General features: G+C 40.9%; 1 protein-coding gene across 1 annotated transcript in view; it reads left to right on the forward strand.

Annotated features, from left to right (window-relative positions):
* The window catches only part of VPS13B (vacuolar protein sorting 13 homolog B), a 1,225,788-nt gene that overhangs the window by 1,093,755 nt on the left and 106,375 nt on the right, over positions 1-25,658 (forward strand). The window contains exons 43-44 of the mRNA XM_056522379.1: positions 11,201-11,362; positions 24,149-24,304. Coding sequence (XP_056378354.1) covers positions 11,201-11,362; positions 24,149-24,304 — 318 coding nt within the window. The remainder of the gene's footprint in view (positions 1-11,200; positions 11,363-24,148; positions 24,305-25,658) is intronic.

Here is a 25,658-nt window from a genome sequence, read left to right on the forward strand (position 1 = left end):
AAGCATTAGATATTTCACGAAAACCGAAGCATGATCATCGCACTATTAAGAGATTTGTTGCTTATTTAGAGCACAGACGGGTTAGTGCAGATAAAGGCACATTGAGGAAGATTTCTGCCAGATCCATGCTTCGGATCAAGAGAGTAGCTGCAAAATTACCATTATATAGCAGCAAACAGATATTTGAAGCTGAATTCAGGTAGAAGACAGACATGGTGCACATCTACAATCTTGCACAATGATCTAATTGCTTCTCAGCATAATATCAAAAGCTAACAGGTTGTTAGTATATACGTTTTGATCAAAAAGTACAAAGCCCACTCACCACGTCAAGGCCACCTATTTAGAGTGGGTCCCTAACGTCCCTAGCATAAAATGGCGTAGCACTGGGCGGCGACCACCACCGCCGCGACACCAGTGCCCACAGGGGGAACGACCCAACTGTCAGAGCAGCCCCAATGCCACTCAAACCAGTCCATGGGTCGCACATCCCCGCAGACACAGCGCCACGGCAGCAACGGACGCCACACAGCACCACACCAGTGTGAACAGGATGCTACAGCTCACTTACCATGCTCTCCCAGTCAGACTGGGAGGCTGCTAGGAAAGAAATGGCCCATGTGTAGCTAACTACTACTTATATAGGGTTGGGCTGAGGGGGTGGGGAAGAGTGCAGACACATGTTTTTTTTTAAACACCCCCTCAGCCCAACCCTATATAAGTAGTAGTTAGCTACACATGGGCCATTTCTTTCCTAGCAGCCTCCCAGTCTGACTGGGAGAGCATGGTAAGTGAGCTGTAGCATCCTATTCACACTGGTGTGGTGCTGTGTGGCGTCCGTTGCTGCCGTGGCGCCCGTTGCTGCCGTGGCGCCGTGTCTGCGGGGAGGTGCGACCCACGGACTGGTTTGAGTGGCATTGGGGCTGCTCTGCCAGTTGGGTCGTTCCCCCTGTGGGCACTGGTGTCGCGGCGGTGGTGGTCGCCACCCAGTGCTACGCCATTTTATGCTAGGGACGTTAGGGACCCACTCTAAATAGGTGGCCTTGACCTGGCGAGTGGGCTTTGTACTTTTTGATCAAAACGTATATACTAACAACCTGTTAGTTTTTGAAATTATGCTGAGAAGCAATTAGATCATTGTGCAAGATTGTAGATGTGTACCATGTCTGTCTTCTACCTGAATTCACATATATTTGAAGCTGCTGGTGCCTCTGGAGTCCCACAGACATCAAGGTCTAGAGTCCTCCAGAGTCCTGCAACTGTGCATAAACCTATTCGGCCACCACAAACCAATGCTCACAGACAAAAATTGCTGCATTGGGCAAAAAAATACATGAAGACTAATTTTCAAACAGTCCTGTTCACTGATGAGTACCGTGCTACCCTGGATGGTCCAGATGGATGGGGTAGTGGATGGTTGGTGGACGGCCACCCTGTTTCAACAAGGCTGCGAGGTCAACATGGCAGTGGTGGAGTCATGTTTTGGGCCGGATTCATGGGAAGAGAGCTGGTCGGCCCCTTTAGGGCCCCCGAAGGTGTAAAGATGACCTCTGCAAAGTATGTGGATTTTCTGACTGACCACTTTCTTCCCTGGTACAGAAGGAAGAACTATGCTTTCTGTAATAAAATCATCTTCATGCATTACAATGCACAATCTCATGCTGCAAAGAATTCCTCTGCATCAATGGCTGCTATGTGGTTAAAAGGAGAGAAAGTCATGATGTGGCCTCCATCCTCCCCTGACCTTAATCCTATTGAGAACCTTTGGAGCATCCTCAATCAAAACATCTATGAGGGTGGGAGGCAGTTTACATCCAAACAGCAGCTCTGGGAGGCTATTCTGACATCTTGCAAACAAATTCAAGCAGAAACTGTCCAAAAACTCACAAGTTCAATGGATGCAAGACTTGAGAAGCTGCTATCAAATAAGGGGTCCTATATTAAAATGTAACGTGACCTGTTAAAATTTTTTCAAAGTTAAAATGTTGTTAAGTTTTATTGAAATAGCTTTTGATTTCTGTAAATATGGTGCAAACACAACAAATTTAAATTTTCAGTTCTTTACAACCTATAAAGTGTTTTGAAACTTACTGTGTGTAATAATTTGTAACAGTGCATTGTAAGTTTTTTATGTTTAAAAAAAAATACTGTTATCATTATGATGTTTGTTAAATAAAATTTGAACTCTTAATAGTTGATAACATGAGAATTATGCTGACTGTTTTTTACATCAATTATTTAAGTAAACGAGAAAAGTATCATTTGCATAATTTAGAACAGGGTATAGATGTTCATTTAGTTTTATGCTGTATGGATTTATGCGGTTCTTTGTGCTATTTAGATTGATACTATATTTTTATTTATTTTAACCTGTTAAGGACCCAGGGCGTAAACTTACGCCCTGAGTCCCGGTCCTGCGATATAACGCCATCATATCGTGACAGGCCCGGCGTCATAGTGAAGCCGGGACCCGCCACTAATAGCGCGCGGCACTGATCGCTCAAAGCTGAGCCGTGCGGCTAAAAACGAAAGTAAAAGTGCCCGGCTAGCTCAGGGAGCGGTATAATCGCGGCATCCCGAGCAGCTGTAGCACAGGAGGAGGTCTCTTACCTTCCTTCCTGTAGTTCGATCGCCCATTGAATTCTTCAAGCCTGAAGTCCAAAGACACTGATTGATCCATTCCTATGGAGATGGATCAATCAGTGTTAAAGATCAGTACATGCAATGTTATAGCCCCTTATGGGAGCTATAATATTGCATAAGAAAAGTGTAAAAAAATCATTAACCCTTTCAATTATCCCTTCCCCTAATAAAAGTTTGAATCACCCGACATTTCCAAGAATAAAAAAAAAGTGTAAATAAAAATGTCCAAATTTTAAAAATATACCGCATTTTAAACCGTACGTTCAATGGCGTACGCGCAAAGAAAAATTCCAAAGTCCAAAATAGAGCATTTTTGATCACTTTTTATAGCACAAAAAATGATCAAAAAGTCTGATCAGAACAAAAATGGTACAGCTAAAAACTTCAGATCACGTCGCAAAAAATGAGCCCTCATAGCCCTCTGAACATGGAAAAATAAAAAAGTTATAGGGCTCAGAAAATGACAATTTTAAACATAAAAATGTTCCTGCATGTATTCATGATTTTTTTTCTGAAGTGATACAAAATCAAACCTATATAAGTTGGGTATCATTTTAACCGTATGGACCTACAGAATAAAGATAAGGTATCATTTTTGCCTAAAAATGTACTTCGTAAAAACGGAAGCCCCCAAAACTTAAAAAATAGTGTTTTTTCATCAATTTTGTCGCACATTGATTTTTTTTCCCGTTTCACCGTAGTTTTTTGGGTAAAATGACTGTCATTACAAAGTAGAATTAGTGACGCAACAAATAAGCCATCATATAGAATTTTAGGTGATAATGAAAAAATGGAAAAAAGCAATGTCCTTAAAGGGTTAATTACAACAGAAGCATATGGGCAGCAGGTACCACTGCATGTATTGTATTTATCTATCTATCATTCATATATGTTGTCCAGCCATCTTTCAATCAATTTCTACTAGTTTCCTTGTACCTGCTGAAGAGAAGCATCCCCTCATCATGATGCAACCACCGCCATGTTTTACTGTGGGGAAGGTGTGCTCAGGGTGATGGGCTATGTTGGGTTTCCACCATACATAGCATTTTGCATTAAGATTAAAAGTTAAATTGCTGTTTCATCTGCCATGAGCATCTACTTCCACGTTTGCTGTGTCTTCCACGTGACTTGTGGCAAATTTCAAATGGGATTTTTATGGCTCACTTTGAACAATGGCTTTCTTATTCCATATTCCATAAAGGTCAGATTTGTGTAGTACATGACTGATAGTTGTCCAGTGGACCGATTCTTCCGCCTCAGCTGTTGGTCTTTGTACCTCCTCCATAGTTAACATGGGCCTATTGTCTACTACTTTGATTCATTTCTCCTTTCCCCGCTTGTCGTTTTGTGTGGACAGCATTTTCTTAGGCTTGGTTCGCACAGCCGTTTTCCCCCGTCCCGATTTTCTCCCATCCCAATTTTCTCCCGTCAGTGCCTCCTAAACGGACCATACTACAAACGCATGCAAAAGGATGCCATTTAGTGGCATCCTTTTGCATCCGTTTTTCATCTGTTTGTATGAAATGTCAGCGCCTACAGATTCAAATATAAAATATTCAAAGATAAAAATATATCGTTAATTAAACCACATGGTCAATGGCATACACGCAAAAAAAATCAAAAGTCCAAAATAGCGTATTTTTTATATCCTGAAAAAATAAAAAAAAAGCGATCAAAATGTCCGATCAATACAAAAATGGTACAGCTAAAAACTTCAGATCACTGGGCAAACATTGAGCCCTCATACCGCCCCGTAAGTGGAAAAATAAAAAAGTTATAGGGGTCAGAAGATGACAATTTTAAATGTATACATTTTCCTGCAGGTAGTTCAAAAAATGTTGCAGTATCTTGTAATACCTTTTTTTATTGGACTAACAGAATTTTGTAGAGACAAGCTTCCGGGATTCCTCCCTTTATCAAGTCCAAAGCAAATCTAAGCTCATAAACAGAAGACACAGGTTACATCTACAAATATGCAGGGGTTAAGACAATAGATGCGGAGAATTCACAATAAGATGTCTTATATGGCCCATCTTAATGTGAGTTCTCCACATCTATTGTCTTAAACCCTTGATATTTGTCAGATGCAACCTGTGTCTTCTGCTTGTGAGTTTAGATTTGCTTTGGACTTGATAAAGGGAGGAATCCCGAAAGCTTTTCTCTACAAAATTCTGTTAGTCCAATATAAAAAGTAAAGTATTACAAGATACTGCAACATTTTTTGAACTACCTGCAGGAAAATGTATACGTTTAAAATTGTCATCTTCTGACCCCTATAACTTTTTTATTTTTCCACGTACGGGGCTCAATGTTTGCCCAGTGATCTGAAGTTTTTAGCGGTACCATTTTTGTATTGATCGGACTTTTTGATCGCTTTTTATTCATATTTTCACTGGACTTCACATCACTGGACTAATACGGCTACTCAACTTTACAACATAAATATAACAAATAAATAATTTTAGGGCAGACTAGATGTACCAGGTTATCTTTTTTTTTGCCGACAATCTTCTATGTTGAGATTTCCATTGCAGACCAAACCACCCTACAGGATGTTACAAATGAGTCATGGCGAGCTTGCTGCTGTACAGGATGACCTTTCTGAAACACTTAATTAACAGAGGAACACAAGTCATTAATCTTTATTGTGTAACCTCTTGGACACCAGGCACGCGCTGGTCAATTGCACCCCATAGAGAGCCTTTAATGGAGTGCTTGTGCAATACAGGAGTCCTTCCATATGATTCTCTTCAACTCCCTTCTCTAGCAGTTTTGTCTTTTGTAATTAATAGTATGTGTAACATTGGGAGCCAGAATTCTTATCCCTAACCCCCATTGGCTAATAAAGCTATCCCCTCGTCCTCCCCTGGGTCCGGTGGGTGCTCCTCCCATGAATTAGCTGAAGAAAAACAAAAGTCATTGTTATTTATATGCCTGGAGAGCAGAGAAGCGTCGGGATTAATCACCTAACATGGCACTACAGCAGCCGCACTACTACAAGATAAAACATCTGGTTTATATCAAACATTCTTTTTTAAGGGCATTCCATGGCTTTGCTTGTTGCAGGAGGACATTCATAAAATAAGAGCTAGTGTGATGTAAATCCTTGCAGCTGGTTCAGATATCACTGTAAAAATGCTGTTTTCAGTGTCATGTTTAAAAAAATGCACTTAAATGTAGAAGAACTTCTTTGCGTCTCCTTACTAGCTAGATAGGAACATCCAAAACCATTAGGCCACTTCCATACAAGCCATTGGTAACAGAAGACAGAGGTTTGGGTTTGGCTGGACACCTGTCTTTTATTCTCGCTAAAGCATTAGGTCTTTTGGGACAGTGATGCTTTTTGGCAAGCCCTCGGAATCTTTTGTTACAGTGTGGAGGAAGAGTGGCAACTACAGCTTAGTTGTCATACATCTGTGGGGGCAATCCAGCTTTTTCCATCAGAGAGAAAAAACTAAAAAAAAACAAAAAAAAAAACCCTGAAAACTAGCCTTCTTGCATCATAAAGCGAACAGTCACAGTACAGCTAAGGACAGGATTATAAATATTAGTCCAGTGTTTGTGCCCAAAATACATTGAAACGTAAAGAGTTGGGGCATCTGAGTTGCACTGACACTTTTTTCAAATTCAAAAAACTACTTTATTAAAGCAACAAAGTACAAATCAAATACAAGTATACTGAATATAAACAGGTAACATGTCTCTATAGCCTTGGTAGGAAGAACAAGCCTGCGAGAAAATACAGTAGACAACCTAAGAGCAAAGAAGGGTAACCTAGGGGAGCAGTACATGCAGGGAGGTAGCACCCAGGAGAAGGAGTGGCAACTTTAACACAATAACAGAAATGAGGGCTTCCCATCAGGCGACACCAGGTCCAGCATAGAACAGAGAGCAACTAAACCAATAGGAAGCCACATTGAGCACCCCACATACAGAACACTCCATTAATTGGCCCAGCCCTTAGAAAGAAGGATGGGGAAAAAAAGAAAAGGAAAGACAGAAAAAGATAAAAGAAGAGAGAGAACCATGGAGAGCAAAGCAGCAAACACCTGGAAGAACTAGCTGAGGCAGAGACCAGGCAGCCTGCCGGCGGCCACAGTGAAAGCTTGAAGGAATGTGGAGGGGCAATAGCCGGAGGCCAACTAGACCTATACTCCTGGGAAAAACAAAAATCCATCCAAGGGGACCAGGTGGCACCATACCAGGCCAAACCAGTAGGTAGGAGAGCCAGAAGATGCTCCAGGGTGTGGGGTCAGGAGATTTCCACCACCTGGGGATGACCATTTTAGCAGCCTGGAGAAGGTGCTTCGCCAAGGACTTTTTGTATCTGACTGGACCATGGGAAACATGTAGAATAAGGCCGACTCAGGCATGAGAAGGATCTGAACCCCTGTAACTTTAGAGATAACCCCAAGGATGGTTCTTCAGAAGGGCGTAAGAATAGGGCAAGCGCACCATATATGCAACACTGTGCCCTCAGCAGTCCCACACCGCCAACAGTAGCTCGAGACGGAAGGGAACCAGTGGTGAAGGGTCGCCGGAACCTGATTCCATCGCAATAAGATTTAATAGCTGGTCTCCTCACTGCTTTATGGGTAAGGTAGAAATTTCTAGCCCATTGTTCCGGTGGAAATTGCTTTCCCAGCTCCGACTCCCATGTGTAGCAATACGTAGGAAGGGATTGCGACCTAGAGGACAGTAGCAGGAAATAGAGTGCCAAGGTACGAGGAGGGCAAGCATAATTGTAATTTACCTACTTTTTTTTTAGCTAATTTTTTTTCTGTGTTATTCTTAGTATTTTGATGCCAACATTAGGTGGCCTCCTTCCAGTCAGTGCTTCCTTCTCGCTGTAATGCGAGCCAGTACCCAGTATAGGAAATTGAGAGGGTGCATTTCTGAGCAGTCCTAGCACCGGCATATTCTGCTAGCTGCCATATTTTACAGGTGGACATTCCGCCGTGTGGACACACCCTTTGGTTAGGTTAACACTACGGAATCTCCAGCCGGAGTGTAGCCAGCGCCGACTGATTCATTGGCCAGCGTCATCCCCATAGACAGCAATGTCTGTGTAGCAAATTCTGCCAGAAGATCATTCTTTTGCCAGTGAAATCTCAGCAGCCGAAGGTCTCCCTCTCAAATTCCCTAGTGTGCACTTTGCAGCGGAATTCTGGACGGAAGTTCTATAGTGTAACCTTAGCCTTAGGGAACAGCTGGCACAGAAGAATTATCACTTGTAATGGAAACAATTAGCATTCTAGGTTTATATAATAGTTGTTAATTTAATTATTTTATATAAAATAGGCGCGTGTGGTATCCACATCGATGTCTAGTAAAACAAGATCCACGAAGATGACCTAAGTGTTGTCCACATCTTCAGGAATTCCCCATTCTTTTTCATGGGTAATGCATAAATGCAAGGTCACGTCTTAAGCATGTAAATGCTTTCACCCATGTCATGGTGTGAACGTGGGGCTTCCTTACTTTTGATAAAATTTGGGGGTGGTGGGGGGAGAAGTGATAGAGTGTGGTGTATTTCATTAAGTGAAGCCATATGTCACAGGGTATGATGCTGACAGGTACAATGGAAGAATGGCTTTGCTGATTTATAAAGGGATTTGGCAATGTGAACATGAGCTACAGGAGGACATATTTCTGTAATTGTTTTAGTAATTTTCTCGTTTCCTCTCATGTCATGGGTACTTTCCACCACATGTAGAATGGTAAATGAATATCTTGTGATTTTTGCTTGTAGAGAGGCTATATTAGTCAAATGTAACTGCCATCAATATCTTGAGATAAACGAAGTACAGATTATGCTATTATACATTGTCTACAAACCGCAGACCTCCAGGCATGCTGGGAGTTTTTGTTTTGCAACATCGAGAGATCCACAGTTTGGAGGCCATGGCTGTTTAGGACTTATATGAATTAGATATCTCGTATAAGAGGGGTCAGTGGTATCATAGTTTTCTTGCAATGCGCACAGTTGAGGTAAGATTAACCATCTGAATGTTTCTTATTGTCCGGGGGGTCTCATGTGAGCGATCCTTTCAGCTGACCATACCATTAAAAACAAATCAGTCCGAGCAGCCCAAGGAAAAACTCATGTGAATGCTCTCGGCCTCTAAAATACCAAGTGGAGACTTCCAGGGAGCGGTGGGTTTCAGCAGCGCTGACCAGGAGCGGACACGTCAGATGAGTAGAATGAGGACTTTTATTAAGACAATGCAACGCGTTACCGTGCTTGCAGGGCTTCATCATATGCCTGATGTCGCTGCGCAAGCACGGTGAAACGCGTTGCATTGTTTTAATAAAAGTCCTCATTCTACTCACCTGACGTGTCCGCTCCTGGTCAGCACCACTGAAACCCACCGCTCCCTGGAAGTCTCCACTTGGTATTGTTAGTTTGGTTGGGGAGGCTGCAGACCGGGTCTAGTACTGACGATTGTTGTGTGTGAGCTCACACAACCGCCTCTGGTAAAGGGTTATTTTTATTCCTTCCCTGGACCTCACATTGGTGGTTTTACGCTATGGAGTGCTCTCTCATTTCTTCATTTCTTCTCAGCCTCTAAAAAGCATGAAGTAAATTGTATGTAAATTGTATTGTAAATTGTATGTAAAATATTGTTACTGTTGAGCTCCGCTAAAGGGCTGTTGCAGATGTTGCGAACGAACGGGGGTTAAAAAAAGGGGGAAAAAAGAAAATTGTTTGTATCCAATATTTTTTCTGAGTGCTATCAGACAGTGCAGAGGAGTGCTAGCCCACCCTCACTTACTAGACTTTGTCCATGCCTGTGCTTCAGCTTGGACAAAGCCATGAAGCTTTCTTATGAGGTATATTAGAAAGGTTAATGTTTTGCTAAGATATACAACATATAAAAAGTTTTCGTATCTTACAGTGCCCATTTAACACTGCCTGGTAACAATGCTCTATAAAGTTATTTGTGGCTGTAAATAATGTTTCTTGGAAAGCAGTGCCATGTCTATCTATTTATGGAGTAATTCATATCTATCTCATGTGTCTTGTTTTGGGTAAAACATTTAAAAATGTTATCTGAAATTAGACATAGGGTTTGTTAGCTTTTTCCCCTCATGAACAGTGCCACGTACTGTATGTCCACAGGTTATATCTGATATTGCAGTGTATCCATATTTAACCACTTAAGAACTTAGTGCGTACCTGTACGTCCTGAGTCCACTCCCTTTCTAACAATGGCCGGGACCCTTGGCTAATAGCACGCGGCACCGATCGCGGTGCCGCATGCTTTTAACCCTTTAGACGTGGCATTCAAAGTTGATCGCCGTGTCTAAAGTGAAAGTAAACTAGTCCCGGCTAGCTCAGTCGGCTGTTCAGGACGTTCGCGGCGTCCCGAACAGCTGGAGCACACAAGGAGGGCCCCTACTTCCTCCTGAGTGTCCGATTGCCGAATGACCGCTCAGTGCCTGAGATCCAGGCATGAGCAATCAAGCTGCAGAATCATTGATCAATGTTATCTTATGGGATAACAATAATCAATGTAAAAGATCGGTGTGTCCAGTGTTATAGCCCCCTATAATATTTAAAAAAAAAGTGGGAAAAAAAAGTTAATAAAGATCATTTAACCCCTTCCCTAATAAAAGTTTTAATCATCCCCCTTTTCCCATTGAAAATAAAAACAGTGAAAATAAAAATAAACATATGTGATATATATCGTTAATTAAACCACATGGTCAATGGCATATGCTCAAAAAAAAATACGAAAGTCCAAAATAGCATATTTTTGGTAACTTTTTATATAATGAAAAAATGTATAAAAAGCGATCAAAAAGTCAGATCAATACAAAAATGGTACCACTAAAAATAAAAATAAAAATATTTTTAATGATTTTTAATTTGTCAGAATATGACAATTTTAAACATATTCATTTTCGTGCATGTAGTTATGATTTTTCCCAGAAGTACGACAAAATCAAACTTATGTAAGTAGGGTATAATTTTAATCGTATGGACCTACAGAATGAAGAGAAGGTGTAATTTTTACTGAAAAATGTACTGCGTAGAAACGGAACCCCCCAAAAGTTAAAAAATTGTGTTTTTTCTTCAATTTTATCGCACAATGATTTTTATTTCCATTTCGCCATAGATTTTTTGGGTAAAATGATGTAATTACAAAGTAGAGTTGGTGGTGCAAAAATAAGCCATCATATGGATTTTTAGGTGCAAAATTTAAAGAATTATGATTTTTTAAAGGTAAGGAAGAAAAAACGAAAGTGCAAAAACGGAAAAACCCTGAGTCCTTAAGGGGTTAAGTGAATGGATCTGAGCTGCAATCACAGTTATAGTTCATGAACGAGAATTGAGCTTTTCCTTTCTCAGACCTTTTTTTTTTCTTTTTTTATCCCTGTCAACCCCTATAACACTTTAGTCTTCTGACTGTCTGGTGAAGTTGCCCTTCGACATAAACGCTGCTGTAAAATGTTTCTTTGCAATGGCCAACAATAGAAGTGAGCGCTGACGACAACGAGAACATATTTTGACGTTCCTCTATTAAAACAGTCTGTTCTTTCTCTCTTTCAGAACCAGTGCCCCGAGGCAGAGGAACTGATCTACAGTCATTTGGTCGTCTGTAATGACACACAGGAGACACTGCGGTTTGGCCAGTTGGATACTGACGAGAATATATTGCTGTTCAGTCTCTGTTGCCACCAGTACTGCTGGCGCTCGCACAAGTCCCCACAGGTATAAATCAAAGGGGTTTTCAGGCCTCTCAATATATTTGATTAAGACTTTCATACATTTTCTCATGGTTTCATTTTTGGAAATAGCAACGAAATAAAAGCAGTAAGTGGTGTTCCCAAAAGTATTGACTTATCTGGGAACTCCGACATCCAGTATGCAGACAGTCAAGTAATCAACGGGTGCCTGTCTGTTGGTACTCTTTCCCTTCCAAAATCCCTAGACCTTTAAGTGATCGTGTCCATTCTTTGTAGGAATATGACAGCAATTGTCCAATTCTCCTTCAGTCTCTCCACAGGGCAAATAAAACATTACACTGTGCCCATTGAAATCAGACGGGGCAATTTATCACTTGATTTTCAGCAGTATTTTGCCATAGAAAACTTGGCACACACCTTATTTGCTTTATGGTTGGGGCTTTTTTTTTTTCTCTATGCTTTTGAAAAGTGGTAAGATTATCTGGAGTGATTACCCAGGAGCAGGTACAGCCAGGAATTCTGACACATTTATCATTTCTAAAGACAGAAAATAGTTAAATTTTTAGTGCAAATCCACGGCTGCTTTTAGAAGATGTAGTTTACGTATTCTTTCTTTAGAACTACATAAGAATTCACAGGTATGTGCCATTAGTCATGAAAGGGTGTTCCTGGTCTGTATAATTTCAATTTAAAGGGTTTGTTCTGTGAAAGAAAACATATCCCCTGTCCAGAGTCAGGTGATCGTGGGAGTTCCAACCACTTGGACCCTCGCAATCTTCATAACTGGACCATGGCTCTCTGACAGGAGCGCATTCAGCAAACAGAACATGCTTCATTCATTTCTGTGGGAATGTCGAAGAGACCCAAGTACAACATCTCCAGCACTCGCATAGAAATTAACTGAGCGAGTGCCGTCTGTTGCACGGGCTCCTTTTAGAGAGCCAGGGTCACGTTACGGAGGTCCATGTAGATCTTAAATGGTTTGTTCAGTGAAAGACAACTGATCCACAAGATGGGGATAAGTGTCTGATCACGAGGGATTTGATTGGATAAGGGATAAGTTGTCTTTCACTGGCTGACCCCTTCACCCCATCACACTGCCTCTGCTGGCCTTGCCTTCTTCCCATAATGCATCTTGGTGCCATCTGTTCCCCTGGTAAGTAACCTTGAACCCTGTCATCCACATAATGTTAAAGAAATTGGGATTTATCAGACCAGGACCCTTCTTCCTTTGATCCCTGATCCAATTCTGATGTTCATGTGCACATTGTAGGATTTTTCCATTGTGTAAAGGGATCAGCACTTACATACTGAACAATCTGTGGTCACACAGCCCCATGCACAGCAATCTGTGATGCCCAGTGTATTTTTACACTTTTCTATCATAGCCAGCAGTAACTTGTTTTTATGATAAATCGTTGTCTATTAAAGGAAATATATAACACACATATGAAAACAGCATGTAACAGTACAGAAATGGCTAGCAAAACCGCAGTACACCGCATAAGACACAGGGTCCACATAATGGAAGGCAATAATGAGCCATGTGGGCAAAGCAAGACCAATAAGCCAAACCTGGGACCCCTAGAAGGGAAAGAGCAACAAGAAGAGAGTACTAGAAAAAGTAAACAAAACAAAAAAAAATAGGTAAAGGAAGGACAAAGAAGAAGAAAGAGAAAGGAAGAGCGGGGAGATATGACGAGAACAGGGGAAAGACAAATGGGGGTGAGGACAAGGACTGGAAGACAAGGGGGGGGGGGGGGAAGGGTAGAAGATCAAGACGGCCACCGTGAAAAATCTGGTGAAAAGAATCACGGAAAGAATCCTAGGAAACTTATATTTAGAAATTTGTGCTACACATGTTTTTCTGTGGGAACAGACCAGTCTCAGGGCTAGTAGATGTACTGAGCCACACTGTAAACAAGTGCTGATCTCCTTGATTGACACAAGCTACCGGAGCATGTATAATCGTACGCGGAGGGCTACAGGAACAATCACCGTATCGTTACTGCGGCCCTTTGCTGTTATCAGTTGCCCAATATACAACCCCTATTGTTTAGGGAGATGTGCCGCCGATGATTCTTTTAACCTGTCAAAATGACCCTACCAGCTGATGAACATTCTCTTGTTTCTTAGCTGGTCAAGGGCTAATTGCTAAGGGCAATGTTGGCCTATTTGGCCTATACTCACCCCGTATGATAGGGTCCTTATTCGCCCCCCCCCCCACACACACACACACACACACATCAGTGAGCCTTGGCCTCACACGATTCTGTTGCCAGTTTACCGATTGTCCTTCCTTGGACCACATTTTGAAGGCACTAAACACTGCCCACCAAGAGCACCTCACAAAACCTTCTGCTTTGGAGTTGCTTTCAGCAAGTCATCTAGCCATTATGATTTGGCTCTGGTCAAAGTCATTCAGATACTCTCTAATATGTCCTCATTCCCTGACATACGCCATCATCACTAGATTACCAGTATTTACTCTAAATGTCAGTGGTTTCAATATCATGGCTGAACATTGCATGTGGGATGTAGGTAGAACCTGATGGTTGGTTGGTAGGTAGAGCCATTACTTGTGCACATATCAATCGTTGTATTTTCAGGATTTATTGTTTTTTTAAAGCGAATAAGAGTAGTCGGAGAATTTAGATATTTTTCGTTTAAAAAAAAAAATTTGCAAAGAACAGGTTTTCTTAAGGTCTTTGTATGTTCCTTTGGCATAAATATAAAGCCCTGAGCTTAAATAAATAAGATGATTACATGTTTGAGGAAGTTTTAGAGCATGACGTAAATGTCTAAACCTGACCATGGACCCAAAGCAATGTATCTAGCAGAACAGGGTGTTTTATCACATTGTGCTGTAAAATGCCTTAAATCACCTTCTAAAAATTCTGTGTCCACTTTTAGTTTCATAAACAACTCATTACACCGGGTTCACATAATACACAAGATGTAGTGATATGCAGCTTTTATTTATTAATATTCCTGATATTTTCTGGCAGGTTTATTTTTTAATGTTCATGGTATTTTATTTACAGGACTCATTTCCTATAGAGATATAAAGGGGTCAAAAAATGTACACAGATATAAAGCAGCTAAATGAGTCTGCGCTTTGTAGTGTTTACCTTGCCGAGTTATTACTTTTGTTGATTGTTCTATATAGGTCTTCATATAGTAAAAAGAGTGTTGACAAGGTATATTTTCTGTGTAATTGTAAAGCATATGTGACATCTGTGGTTGTTAGTGAATGAATTGAGAGCAATATAATGTATGTTTCTGGGTCTATTCACACGTACATTATCATGTGCAAGTTTGATGTGCAGGATTTGACGCTGTGTTCAGTCAGTTAGTTTACATTGAAATCTGTAGCATTAAATCCTGTGTATCACATCTCTTTTTCACAGAGAATGACTATTGTGCAGAATTAAAGTTGCAACGATGTAGCCATACCTCCATAAGATGTATAGATCTTTATGTTAAGTTACCTTCATGTGACCAGTAGGTTGTGACAGCCTTTAAAGATGAAATTTTTTCCAAACACTTTAGTTCTCCCCATAAGACATTCCAAATTGTCTATCCCCATTTCATTTTTCATTTACTGCTCAGATTCTTCATGGATGACTTTGACATTTAATATTTTAAGGAAATTACAAAAATATTGAATAATATTGGTATGGTGTTGAGTCCCTGGAAGGAAATGCAGATTATCGCCTATCCGGTGTATATTATGAATTCCATTCCACATCGAAAGCACTTGTGGTTTTCCTGACCTCCTTTTTTTTTTTTATCCTTCCAAATAATTTCCATGTTAAATGAATTAATGAAGTGGGATTACCTGTAAGTCAAAACAGTACCCAAGCCTGGACAATCCCTGCAAGTGTCAGTTTCAAGGAATGCTGCATGATCTCATAGTTATGAAATTATTTCATTCCTCATGATAATTCCTCACTTGCCAAGAGAGTGAATTTTAAGAACTCTGAGAGCAGATTGTGAGATAAATGTGAATAATCCGTTCTGTTGGAGAACGGGACTTCCCCCAGGCATTGGTTCATATTTGACACACACTTGGGGATAGAATAAGACAGGACCAATTCTTATACCACATTTTCTTACAGGGAGAAAAAAAAACATCTTGCCTCCATCCGACTGGTTCATATTTCTTCATGGAGAGCCAGTGGCTGCCACCAAATACTTGAGTTAACCTTTACAAAATGTTTGCTTAGTACGGTAATGCCATTCTAGTCAATGAAAACACTTGGAAGAGTTCTCCGCTTCTTTTACAACGAGGTCAATTAAATCCTGTGTTTGCTTTGTGGTCATTAAAATGAGGGGATGGAATTTCAGGGGATGAATAGGTACAAGAGGTTTACAGTAAATAGTTTATTTTATTTAGCTTGTGTGACACCTCTAGGTTATGGAGAGAGCCAAAATTGGCAGCTACTGAATCATCAACATATGTTCCTAGGAAAAATTCTCAGCCTTAGGGGTACAGAAGCACATGGGCTGCAATTTAGGTCCCTTGATAAGAACCCGTATTGTCCTGTGCTCCTCTATGTGCCTCCGTATTCTTACTCAGAAACAATGTTTCTTGGCAAAAATATGGTCAGAAAAAGAAAAATCTCTATATGGAAATAAGCAAGGCACAGGGCCTATAGGGATGTTGTGAGCTTCTCTTTTAGAATTTGTAGAGCTTGAGCCCTGAAAATACACTCCTGCATGCTCTGCATCGATATACCATTCGTAGGTGTAATTTTAGTATTATATTCTATATGGGGAGAATGCATTGGTGAGTATATTAGTATGTTATTAGAGGGGTACTCCAGGGAAGTAAATCCATAGCCCATCTGTTCCCTCTTACCAAGCTATGTATTTGTCTAAATATCATTCATTAGCTATATAGAGCAGTTTTCCTTTTTCAGCTGTCATGTACATGCAGGGAGTGGGATAAATATGTAATTCTCAAATCCACCTTGTCTCCTCAGTAAGAGCTAGTCCCCTCCCTTCAAGACAACACCATGTGATCTCTGTCTGATCTAGAGCTCTAGCTGTACAGCCACACCTCCCCCCCACTCTCCTTGTGTCCCGTGAGAGAAGCTCAGTAAAGATTCTCAGTCTCCTCAGCCCTGCCCTTTGTCTACATAGATCTAATCACTGACTGCTGCCATTCAGACTACAGTATGATGTATTGCTGGGGGAAAGGATAGTTTAAAAGAAAAGACATGTAGTGTGGGAGGCTGTCTGTTTACACAGCATGCACACAGATAGTGAAAGTGAAAGCAATTGGCTGGCAGCCATTACACAGAGCTGCACTGACTTCTGGGAGCTGTATTCTGTGCTGCAAACAAGGAAAAAGGTATTTAGAAGACATCAGGGCCAAATGAGCTGCCAAAACCACATGGACTACAAGGATAACTACAGGAGACACATAACAGGTATTGTGGGGGCTTTGGGACATTTTTATTTTTCTCAACTTCGCCCCTTTAAGTCCAAGCTTTTTGGGTGATAGAAGAGAGGGATACTTCTGATTCATTGTGTTCTACTTTCAACATTGACATTGATATGCTTAAAGTGTACCTGTCACTTAAAAAAATGTTTGACATGTCCTTGCAACTTGTTAAAAGTTTTGATTGGCGGGGGTCTGGGTGTTCAGAACTCCACCGATCAGGGAAAGGAACCAGGAGAGTGTTTCTTAATCATGTGTCACAGAGCCAGGAGAGAACGCGCTGAGCGCAGACTTCTACTGGCTCGTTCTCCTGATTGGCAGAGGTCTGAACACTCAGACCCCCGCCAATCAAAATTATTGACATGAAACTAGGACCTGTCAAAAGTTTTTCCAAATGACAATGCCTATTTACAGTAGTAAAAGATGAACCGCACAACACAGAGTTGTCAGGGCATGCTGGAAGTTGTTGTTATTCAGCAACTGGAGGCACATTGGTTGGGAAACATGTTTTTAATGATTTTTATAATATGTTCCTTTTTTTCTCAGTGTCTTTTTTTTTTTTTTTTTTTACATAATCCTGTGCTACAGGGGCTGTAAAGTTAGTGTAGTTCATAATATAGTTTCTGTACCGGTGTGGCATGGAGATCTCGCAATTCTTATGTGATTTTTGCCTCAATATTTATTTTTAACAGCATACAAAATTACTCAGGTCTCTGGATTTCCCAGGTTGCAGTGACCTGAAATCACTAGTCAGTTGTGCAAAGGGAGCCTATCCTGCTTCAATGGGTGGAGCGACTGCTGGGTGGAAGAGAGATTATTTTGCAACAGCTGTAGGCACCCTGGTTAGGCTGGGTTCACATCACGTTTTCAGCCATACGGGACTGGCTGGGGGGAGCTAAAACCGGGCGCTCCCGTATCCCTACCGTATGCCGCCCATATGTAATTCATTTCAATGAGCCAACTGGAGTGAAACGCTGACTCCGGTTGGCTCATTTTTGCTCCATATGCAGTTTTCCACTGGACCTAAAACCGTGGTCATTGAAATGAAATACATATGGGCGGCATACGGCAGGGATTCAGGAGCTCCCAGTTTTAGCTGCTCCCAGCCATATGCGGTCCTGTATGGCTGAAAACGTGATGTGAACCCAGCCTTAGGAATCGCTGAATGGATGCAGCTCATTTGTGCTTCAATGGGTGGGGGTGGCTGATGTGTGGGAAGGAGAAAAGTGACCTCAAACTTATAAGCATGGAACTATGGGATGTGTAGTTTGAGAACCAAATCCAACAGGAAAAACCAGAGTTCCCAAAAAGTTGTCAGTTTTGTACTAAAATCACCTTATGGTGGCTAACCCCTTTAAAGCATACTTATCAGGTCACAGAAAAAAAAAAGTTATATGTTACTCAGTACCTCATCCTAATCATGTACATATAGCTTATGTGTCTAGCTTCTGTATTTCTTTTAAAATCAGCTTATATCAGATCACACTGAATTTTCATCTTCTCACAGGCAGGGGGCGTGTCCCTCACTGTACATGACTAAACTTCCTCCCTCACTGTGTGTCACTGAGCTGTCAGCTGTCCTCCTCATGTAATCTCCTTAATACTGGGCTGGCACACTGTAACAAACCCTCTCCCCATCCCCTTACTACCGGAGTACATGTTGCTGTATGAGGGTGAACATGCTGTCACGCTTCTGCTCCTTCTCTATGCTATGGACAGAGCTGTGCACTGAATCCTTCTCCTCTCACTAGATACTGCTGAGAGCTAGGGAGGTGTGAGGGGGTGTGGCCTCCTCTCAGCCAATCTCAGCAGCTCACTCACTGCCTGCTCTCCCCAGCTCTCAGTGTTTCGGGGATCTTCACACAGGGAGTGTACACAGGCTTGTAAAGCCTCCCCTTCACTTCCTGTATTCCTACTGAGATGCTTATGTTGCTAACTTAGGAAAGACCATAGTGACAGGTGTGGGACATTTAATGAGGACCTCTATTGGCCACTTTTATAGGAGCAGTTTTCCAAAGGAAACTGTGGGGGAAAAAATGAAAAAGTATTAGAGAGATACTTATTTTCCGAGGCTCTATTGTTTTTAAAAATATAGTTTTGGTGATAGTGGCCATTTAAGGCTTCACACTGCCGTTGTTCCTCTTTTTTTTTCTTTGCTCCAAACTGACCCTTTATGGGTTGAGGTACAAGATCAATGGGTCATGACGAATCAAAATGACTTAAAGGGGGTAAGTCAGGGATCTGGTATTTTACAGCAGAGAAAAAACTTCGGACATGCACCATTTTTTTTCTCTGCTTAAAAGAGGTATTCCTGGCAAAAACATTTTATCCCCTATCCAAAGGATAGGGGATAAGATTTCTGATTGCGGGGGGCCCTCCGCTGGGACCCCCCGCGATCTCCCTGCAGCACCCGCATTCGGAAACCCGCAGTTTCGGAAACCTCTGGGTTTCTGGGACTGGGGACGTGATGTCACGCCACGCCCCCTCCATTCATGTCTATGGGAGGGGCCGGACCCCAGCGATAAGATATCTTTTCCTCTATGCTTAGGATAGGGGATAAAATGTTTTTGCCCGGAATACCCCTTTAACTCCCATCCTTCCGATGGAACTTCCTTTGCTGGAGCATGGCAGCAATGTGAATGAACCCTAAGTAGCAATAAGGGATTTAGGTAAAAAGAAAAAAAAGATTTAAGCCTCAGGTGACTTAATGCATTTCAGTACTCCCTGAGAAATCTATACATATCTGATTCCTTCTGAGGCTAGGATTCCACTTGTTTTTTTTTCGCCGGTGCAATTTCCTGCGTCTGACGTTTTCTGGCGTTTTTGCATTTGAGTTGAAATTGCATTTTTGGCCCCTTTTGGCGGTTTTATTTTAAATGTGTTGGGTACCAAAAAAAAAGGATGTAGTAGGGATGGAAAAAAATTTATTTAAGGAAATTTTTATTTTTTATAATGAACTTTTAATTAATTTTTAATAAAGTTTGTATGTGTGTTTCGCTTTTTTATTTATTTATTTATTTTTTAAATTTTTTGGGTAGTACTACTACTCCCAGCATGGAACAGACTGTTCCATGATGGGAGTAATAGTACCTGTACTAATAGATATATAACCCTGGGTGTCACTCCTGACACCCGATGCGACTGTCCATAACATAGCAGAGATGCGGAGTGGCTCTATACAGTGCTGCACTATACTCCGGCCGGCCAGTGATGTGAATAGAACATCACTCGTTCATATTTTCCGCCCAGAGTGGTGGTTGACCGGATGGTTGCAGCCAATCACAGCTCTCAGCTGGAAATATGAATGAGTGATGTTCTGTTCACATCACTGGCCGGAGTATAGTGCAGAGATGCAGAGCGCAGGAGAAAGCCGCTCCGCATCTCTGCAATAGACAGGACGATCTCAGCGGGTGTCAGGAGTGACACTTGCTGTGATCTGTCCTTAACTGCGGGTACTACTTCTCCCAACATGGAGCACACTCTGTTCCATGTTTGAAGCTGTAGTACCTGCAGTTAAGGAAAGATCACAGCGGATATCACTTCCGACACCCGCTGTGATCCTCCTGTATAATGTATAGATGCAGCCGGCCGCTCTTCTATGGTCCCCTGCACTGACGTATATATACACCTATTCATATTTCCCACAGAGAGTTGTGATTGGCTGAAACCATCTAGCCAATCACAGCTCTGCGGGAAGTATGAATAGTGTAAATATACGGCAGTGCAGGGGACCATAGAAGAGCGGCTGGCTGCATCTATACATTATACAGGAATGGACCTTGGGCGATCTGTCAATTAGTGCAGGTACTACTACTCCCATCATGGAACAGTGTGTTCCATGCTGGGAGTAGTAGTACCACCTAAAAAATAAAGAAAAAAAAGTGAAAAACACACACACACTACATTCTTATTATTATCGGCTATATTTTTATTGCCCTGCCCGCACAAATAAATTGATCACTGTTTAAAAATGTATAACAATTTTATTATAAAAAAAGATACATTTCCTTATACTACTGTATCTTTTTTATAGATACCTTTTAAAAAAGGTATCTCCATCACTTTTTTGGAAGGAAGGATCTTCTTTCTGTAGGGCCACCTATAGGTGGCTAATGTGTAAGTCAATATCTCACCCATGAAAAAGTTTTAGGACACAAGTAGTAGCTAAACATTTGTAAACATATCCTTTTTGGTGTTTTATTTAGGTTCTAGTTCACATACAATACATTCTTGCAAAAAGTCTGCTAATCAGCAACTGGTATTAAGCTTATGGATTTTCTTCCTTTTGACCTTTCCATTGTTATTTTATATTATATTGTTTTATTTTTTTATTATATATATTATATATATATATATATATATATATATATATATAATATATATATTTTTTTTACTATTCTGTCCATCAATCCTTTGGTGAACACATTTATTCAATTAGTTACTTAAGATATTAAACAGCTGTCTCCTGAAACTGTTCCATATGCGGGATACAATCTGAATTCCATAGGAAGTAAAACATTCATGTGCTGTAGACCAGGATGATAACGCTTATTGTAGTACTCACATTCAAAGTGGTGAGGATCAATCTTGCGTTTTAGATTCCTTACAGTAATTTTTTTCTGTCAGCCTTTTCCATAATTTCCCTCTTAATATTAAAGGTTTTTTTTCCAGAAAAAAAATATTGATTGTTGAACCTGTCACGTCCAATCTACAGGCAGCATCTTATGGATGAAAAGAGTTTCTATACCTACACACTTTAATCCTTTGGTCCTTGGTTCCGTTTTGTGCTTCGAAGTCCAGTGGGTGAAGTTACTTTTTTATTGACTCTTTTATGTGCATAAATGTGCATACAAAGCTACCAATCACTGGGAAGCACCACCCACTGGACTCCTAAGCCTAGATTCTTTAGTGTATACATTAATAAAAATACTTACCACAGTTAAACTAAATGTCAGTCAGTCAGTTTTGGCTGAGCAGGAGCGTCAGCGCAGCAGCTGCGGGGACTTGGGGTAGGTGGGTATTACACTACCCCCAGGCTCATGTAAAAATGTTTTACCCCTAGACAACCCCTTTTAAGTTATGCAGAAAAAAAATAACCATGACAATAGGTGTCACCTTCTCTTTTCTTGGAATGCCAAAAGACAAAAGCAGAAACCACCCCTGCCGTCAGGTTCTTAGTGGCTCCATTCAATTCAATGAAACTGAGCTGCAAAACCCCACTCAACCTGAGGCCGATGTGGTGCTGTTTTTTGATGACATCCTCTCTGTTTTTCTAATCTTGGATAACCCCTTTAACAATGCAGCAATACAGCAGAAAGCATAGTATCAATGTATCACTGAGCAGATGTGTTTGAAAAGTAGGTGACAATGTGTAAAGGAGCTGTAATGGCTGACATCTCCTACTGTCTTTTTTATTTTTCTATGAAAACCATTGATGAAAGAAACCTAGAAATGGAACAAATTTTTTAAGAACATTTACTAGGGAACTTTTTGATTGTTCATGAACTTTTCCTTACTGTAGTAGTAATATGTGTGATGGTAGATAGATCATAATTTACTGTAGTGATCTTTCCAAGCCTTGAACAGCAACCATCCGTACAGCCCCCAGCCCTATCATGGCAAATTCCACTACTTGACTTCAGTTTACTGTGTGAATCCAAGTATACTTTATCAACAGGCATTCAGTCAGTGTCGTAAATCTTTTAATACCTAATAGTGCAGTAAACCCTTGAATATCTCATAGTAATAATACTGATAAGATTACAGGCAAAATAGCTGCAGAACAACTGCCAGTCATCACTTTATAAGCCACTCACGGCCTGCAATGGGGCCTGGTCTTAGGCTGATGACAAGGTTATTAAAGGGGTCTCGATTATTCTTTAACCATTTGGCAGACTCCTCCGCACTGTTGTCCAAATACATTTTCAGCTTATACTGTGGTGGTGTTGATTCTGTTTGCTTTTCTGAGCATTGAAAGTATTTAAAATTTATTATTGTTATTTTCAGAATCACTTAACTAAAACTTAACTTAAGTTTTTCCAAGATCAAAAGTTATTACCTATGAATAACTAGCTATTTGGTTGGGGTCCCACCACCGACCACAAAAAAGGAGGTCAAATGTCCCCCAAATAAATAGAGAGGTAGCGAACATTGTTGGCCACTACCCCATTCACTGTCTGAGACCTTCAAACATAGCAAAGTTTGGCGCTCAGCGGTGTTTGGAAGTCTTCAAATCCTACTCAACTGGTCAGGTTCCTTTACTTTCCACTTCCTACTAAACTCATCAGCTATTGTTTGAAAATGAAAAGCTAAATTTTGACTAGAGAGAAGAGACCAACTCACTTGAAGGAACAGTTACTTGCTATCCATAGAAATCTTTGAAAGGGGGAGGGAGAAGTAGTTAGCTGCAGAAAGGGATACACAGAGAATCTGCTGAAAGCTCTAGAAAGTGTGATATCTCAACCTAGTGCTTGATTAGCAGCTTACACTGCTCAATACTGCTCTATAAGGTCTTTCATGCTGCTATTGCTGCTAAGGGTATGCTAAAGAGCTATATGGATGCAGGATTCCCCCTTCTGTGTGTATGCAGTGTATGGAAGACTTCATAGCAGCTAGTCTGCACCCACTAGCTGAGGGACAGCTGAAAATTAGAGAACCTGCAGAGGAGAAAACTGGTAAGAAATGCCATAAACGCGTTATATAATTTTCAGAAATAACGCTACTCCATGTGTACGCACAAAGGACAGTTTATCCGTAAAAACAATATGTAAACTATATGTAAAATTTACTGTTCACTTATAGCAAGCAGAGATCTTAAAGTGATTAGGAGTCAAACAAAAGTATTTTAGAAAGTTGTAGAATGTTTTATTTTACCATGAATTAGGTATATTGATGTATATTGTGAATTAGATTTGTTGTGGAAGTGTGTATATATATAATATATTTATTTCCATTTATTTTCATTTATTATAAACACCTTGGTGCAGCACTCCAGTGACGGTGAACAAGAAAAGATTAATTGCTCACATCACAGCAACGTTTCTATCCTATCACAGGACCATTTTCAAGCTTTGTGTGTGTGTGTGTGTATATATATATATATATATATATATATATATGTTGCTTTGCTTTTTCATCCCTACATATCTCCTCACTAGAAATGACAGATTTCCGAAGCTTAAATGTGAAGTAGTAAGTGAAATAATATAATGTATTGTGTGTCACCAAAGAGGTTAAACTATTTTTCCCCTCAGGAAACTGAAAGGCCTAAATCTTTACCCAAGAATGATAATGAATCCTTAATGACAGAATGCAGTGTATTTATGATCCCATACTTCTAATGGATGTTGTGTCTCCCTGCAGCTGCTACACATCTGTATTGAAGGCTGGGGAAACTGGCGCTGGTCTGAGCCTTTCAACGTGGACAACGCTGGGACATTCATCCGAACCATCCAGTACAAGGGGCGGACCGCAACCCTGATCATTAAAGTGCGGCAGCTGAACGGGGTGCAAAAACAAGTATGTAGGGAGAGCATTTCTTATCTAGGTCTATTATGTCTATAGCAATACATTTATTTTTATTTTTATATTTGCTGAAAGCACTGCAAGCTACAGATGTTAGGTTGTGTTCACATCATGTTTGGTCTGTACAGGCATAACACCAAATGTATCCATAGTTGTAAGAACGTACGGTATATTTTCTGTAAACAGTTGGCACACATTATTTAGTTTTTTACAATTGGAGTCAATGGCCGACATACACAGCTGTATAGCGTACAATGGCATATATCTAACCTATACATTAGGAGGTTTCTTATACACTGTACTTATAGATAGTGTATGCTTATCTGGTATAAATAATAAGAGCAGCATCTTGTCTGTGATGTAGTTTCTGCTGTTTTTTATACTACCCTTATTTGTCTTGCATTGATTTTATACATACATTGTCCAATAAAGATATTTATGAATCAAAATAATTACATCTAAGATATCTAATCCACCCATCCAAGGATTTTCACCATTTCTAAAAAATTTTACAAACTTTTAAAGCATGTCAGATTTTTTGATCAGAGAGGGCCCCCAGGGGCTCAGCTGAGTATCTTACTCTTCCTTTAAATGGGCACTGTCACCAACTTTACTTTTTGATATGTTGTAGTACTTATGTACTACAACATATCTCTAATATACTTTTATTATTATTTTTTTTCATTAAAAAGGTTTAATTTACATTTAAAAAACGGCTACTGAAAAAGGACTGATTTTGGAGTGGCAATCAGTCCTTTTTCAGTTAGGCTGCACTCGCTCCCTGCCTGTCAATCAGACAGGCGGGAGCGAGCGCATTGGCTCCCCGGCCCTTGGCTGGGAGGCCACTCCTCACGCACATCGCCGCCGCCGCCTCGTTGCCGCCGCTGACCCTGCACGCCCGCTGCCGGACTCTGCAGTAACTGCAAGTGTAATTAGGGAACGGGGTGTGCGGGGCGGGGGGGAGGAGGGAACGGGCTAGTGCCGTAGCGGGGGGTGGGGGGGAACGGGCTAGCAAAAAAAAAAAATAGGATGGTGGGAGCTAACCTTTAAATACATAAAAAAAAAACAGCAAAGAGGTGCTCTAGGTGCCGTTAAATAATACAGATCAAGAGTGAGCAGTGATTGCACTGTTCTCTATCTTTTTGCGTTGTGCAATGCCAAAAACTGCATGTAGTATAAAACTTAGATCCCGAACACTGTCTGTATTCTATCATCGTCTAGGGCAGTGGTTTTCAACCTGCGGATCTCCAGACGTTGCAAAACTACAACTCCCAGCATTCCCGGACAGCCAACGGCTGTCCGGGCATGCTGGGAGTTGTAGTTTTGCAACATCTGGAGGTCCACAGGT

Source organism: Hyla sarda, chromosome 5 (assembly GCF_029499605.1).
Source record: "Hyla sarda isolate aHylSar1 chromosome 5, aHylSar1.hap1, whole genome shotgun sequence".
Lineage (NCBI taxonomy): Eukaryota > Metazoa > Chordata > Amphibia > Anura > Hylidae > Hyla > Hyla sarda.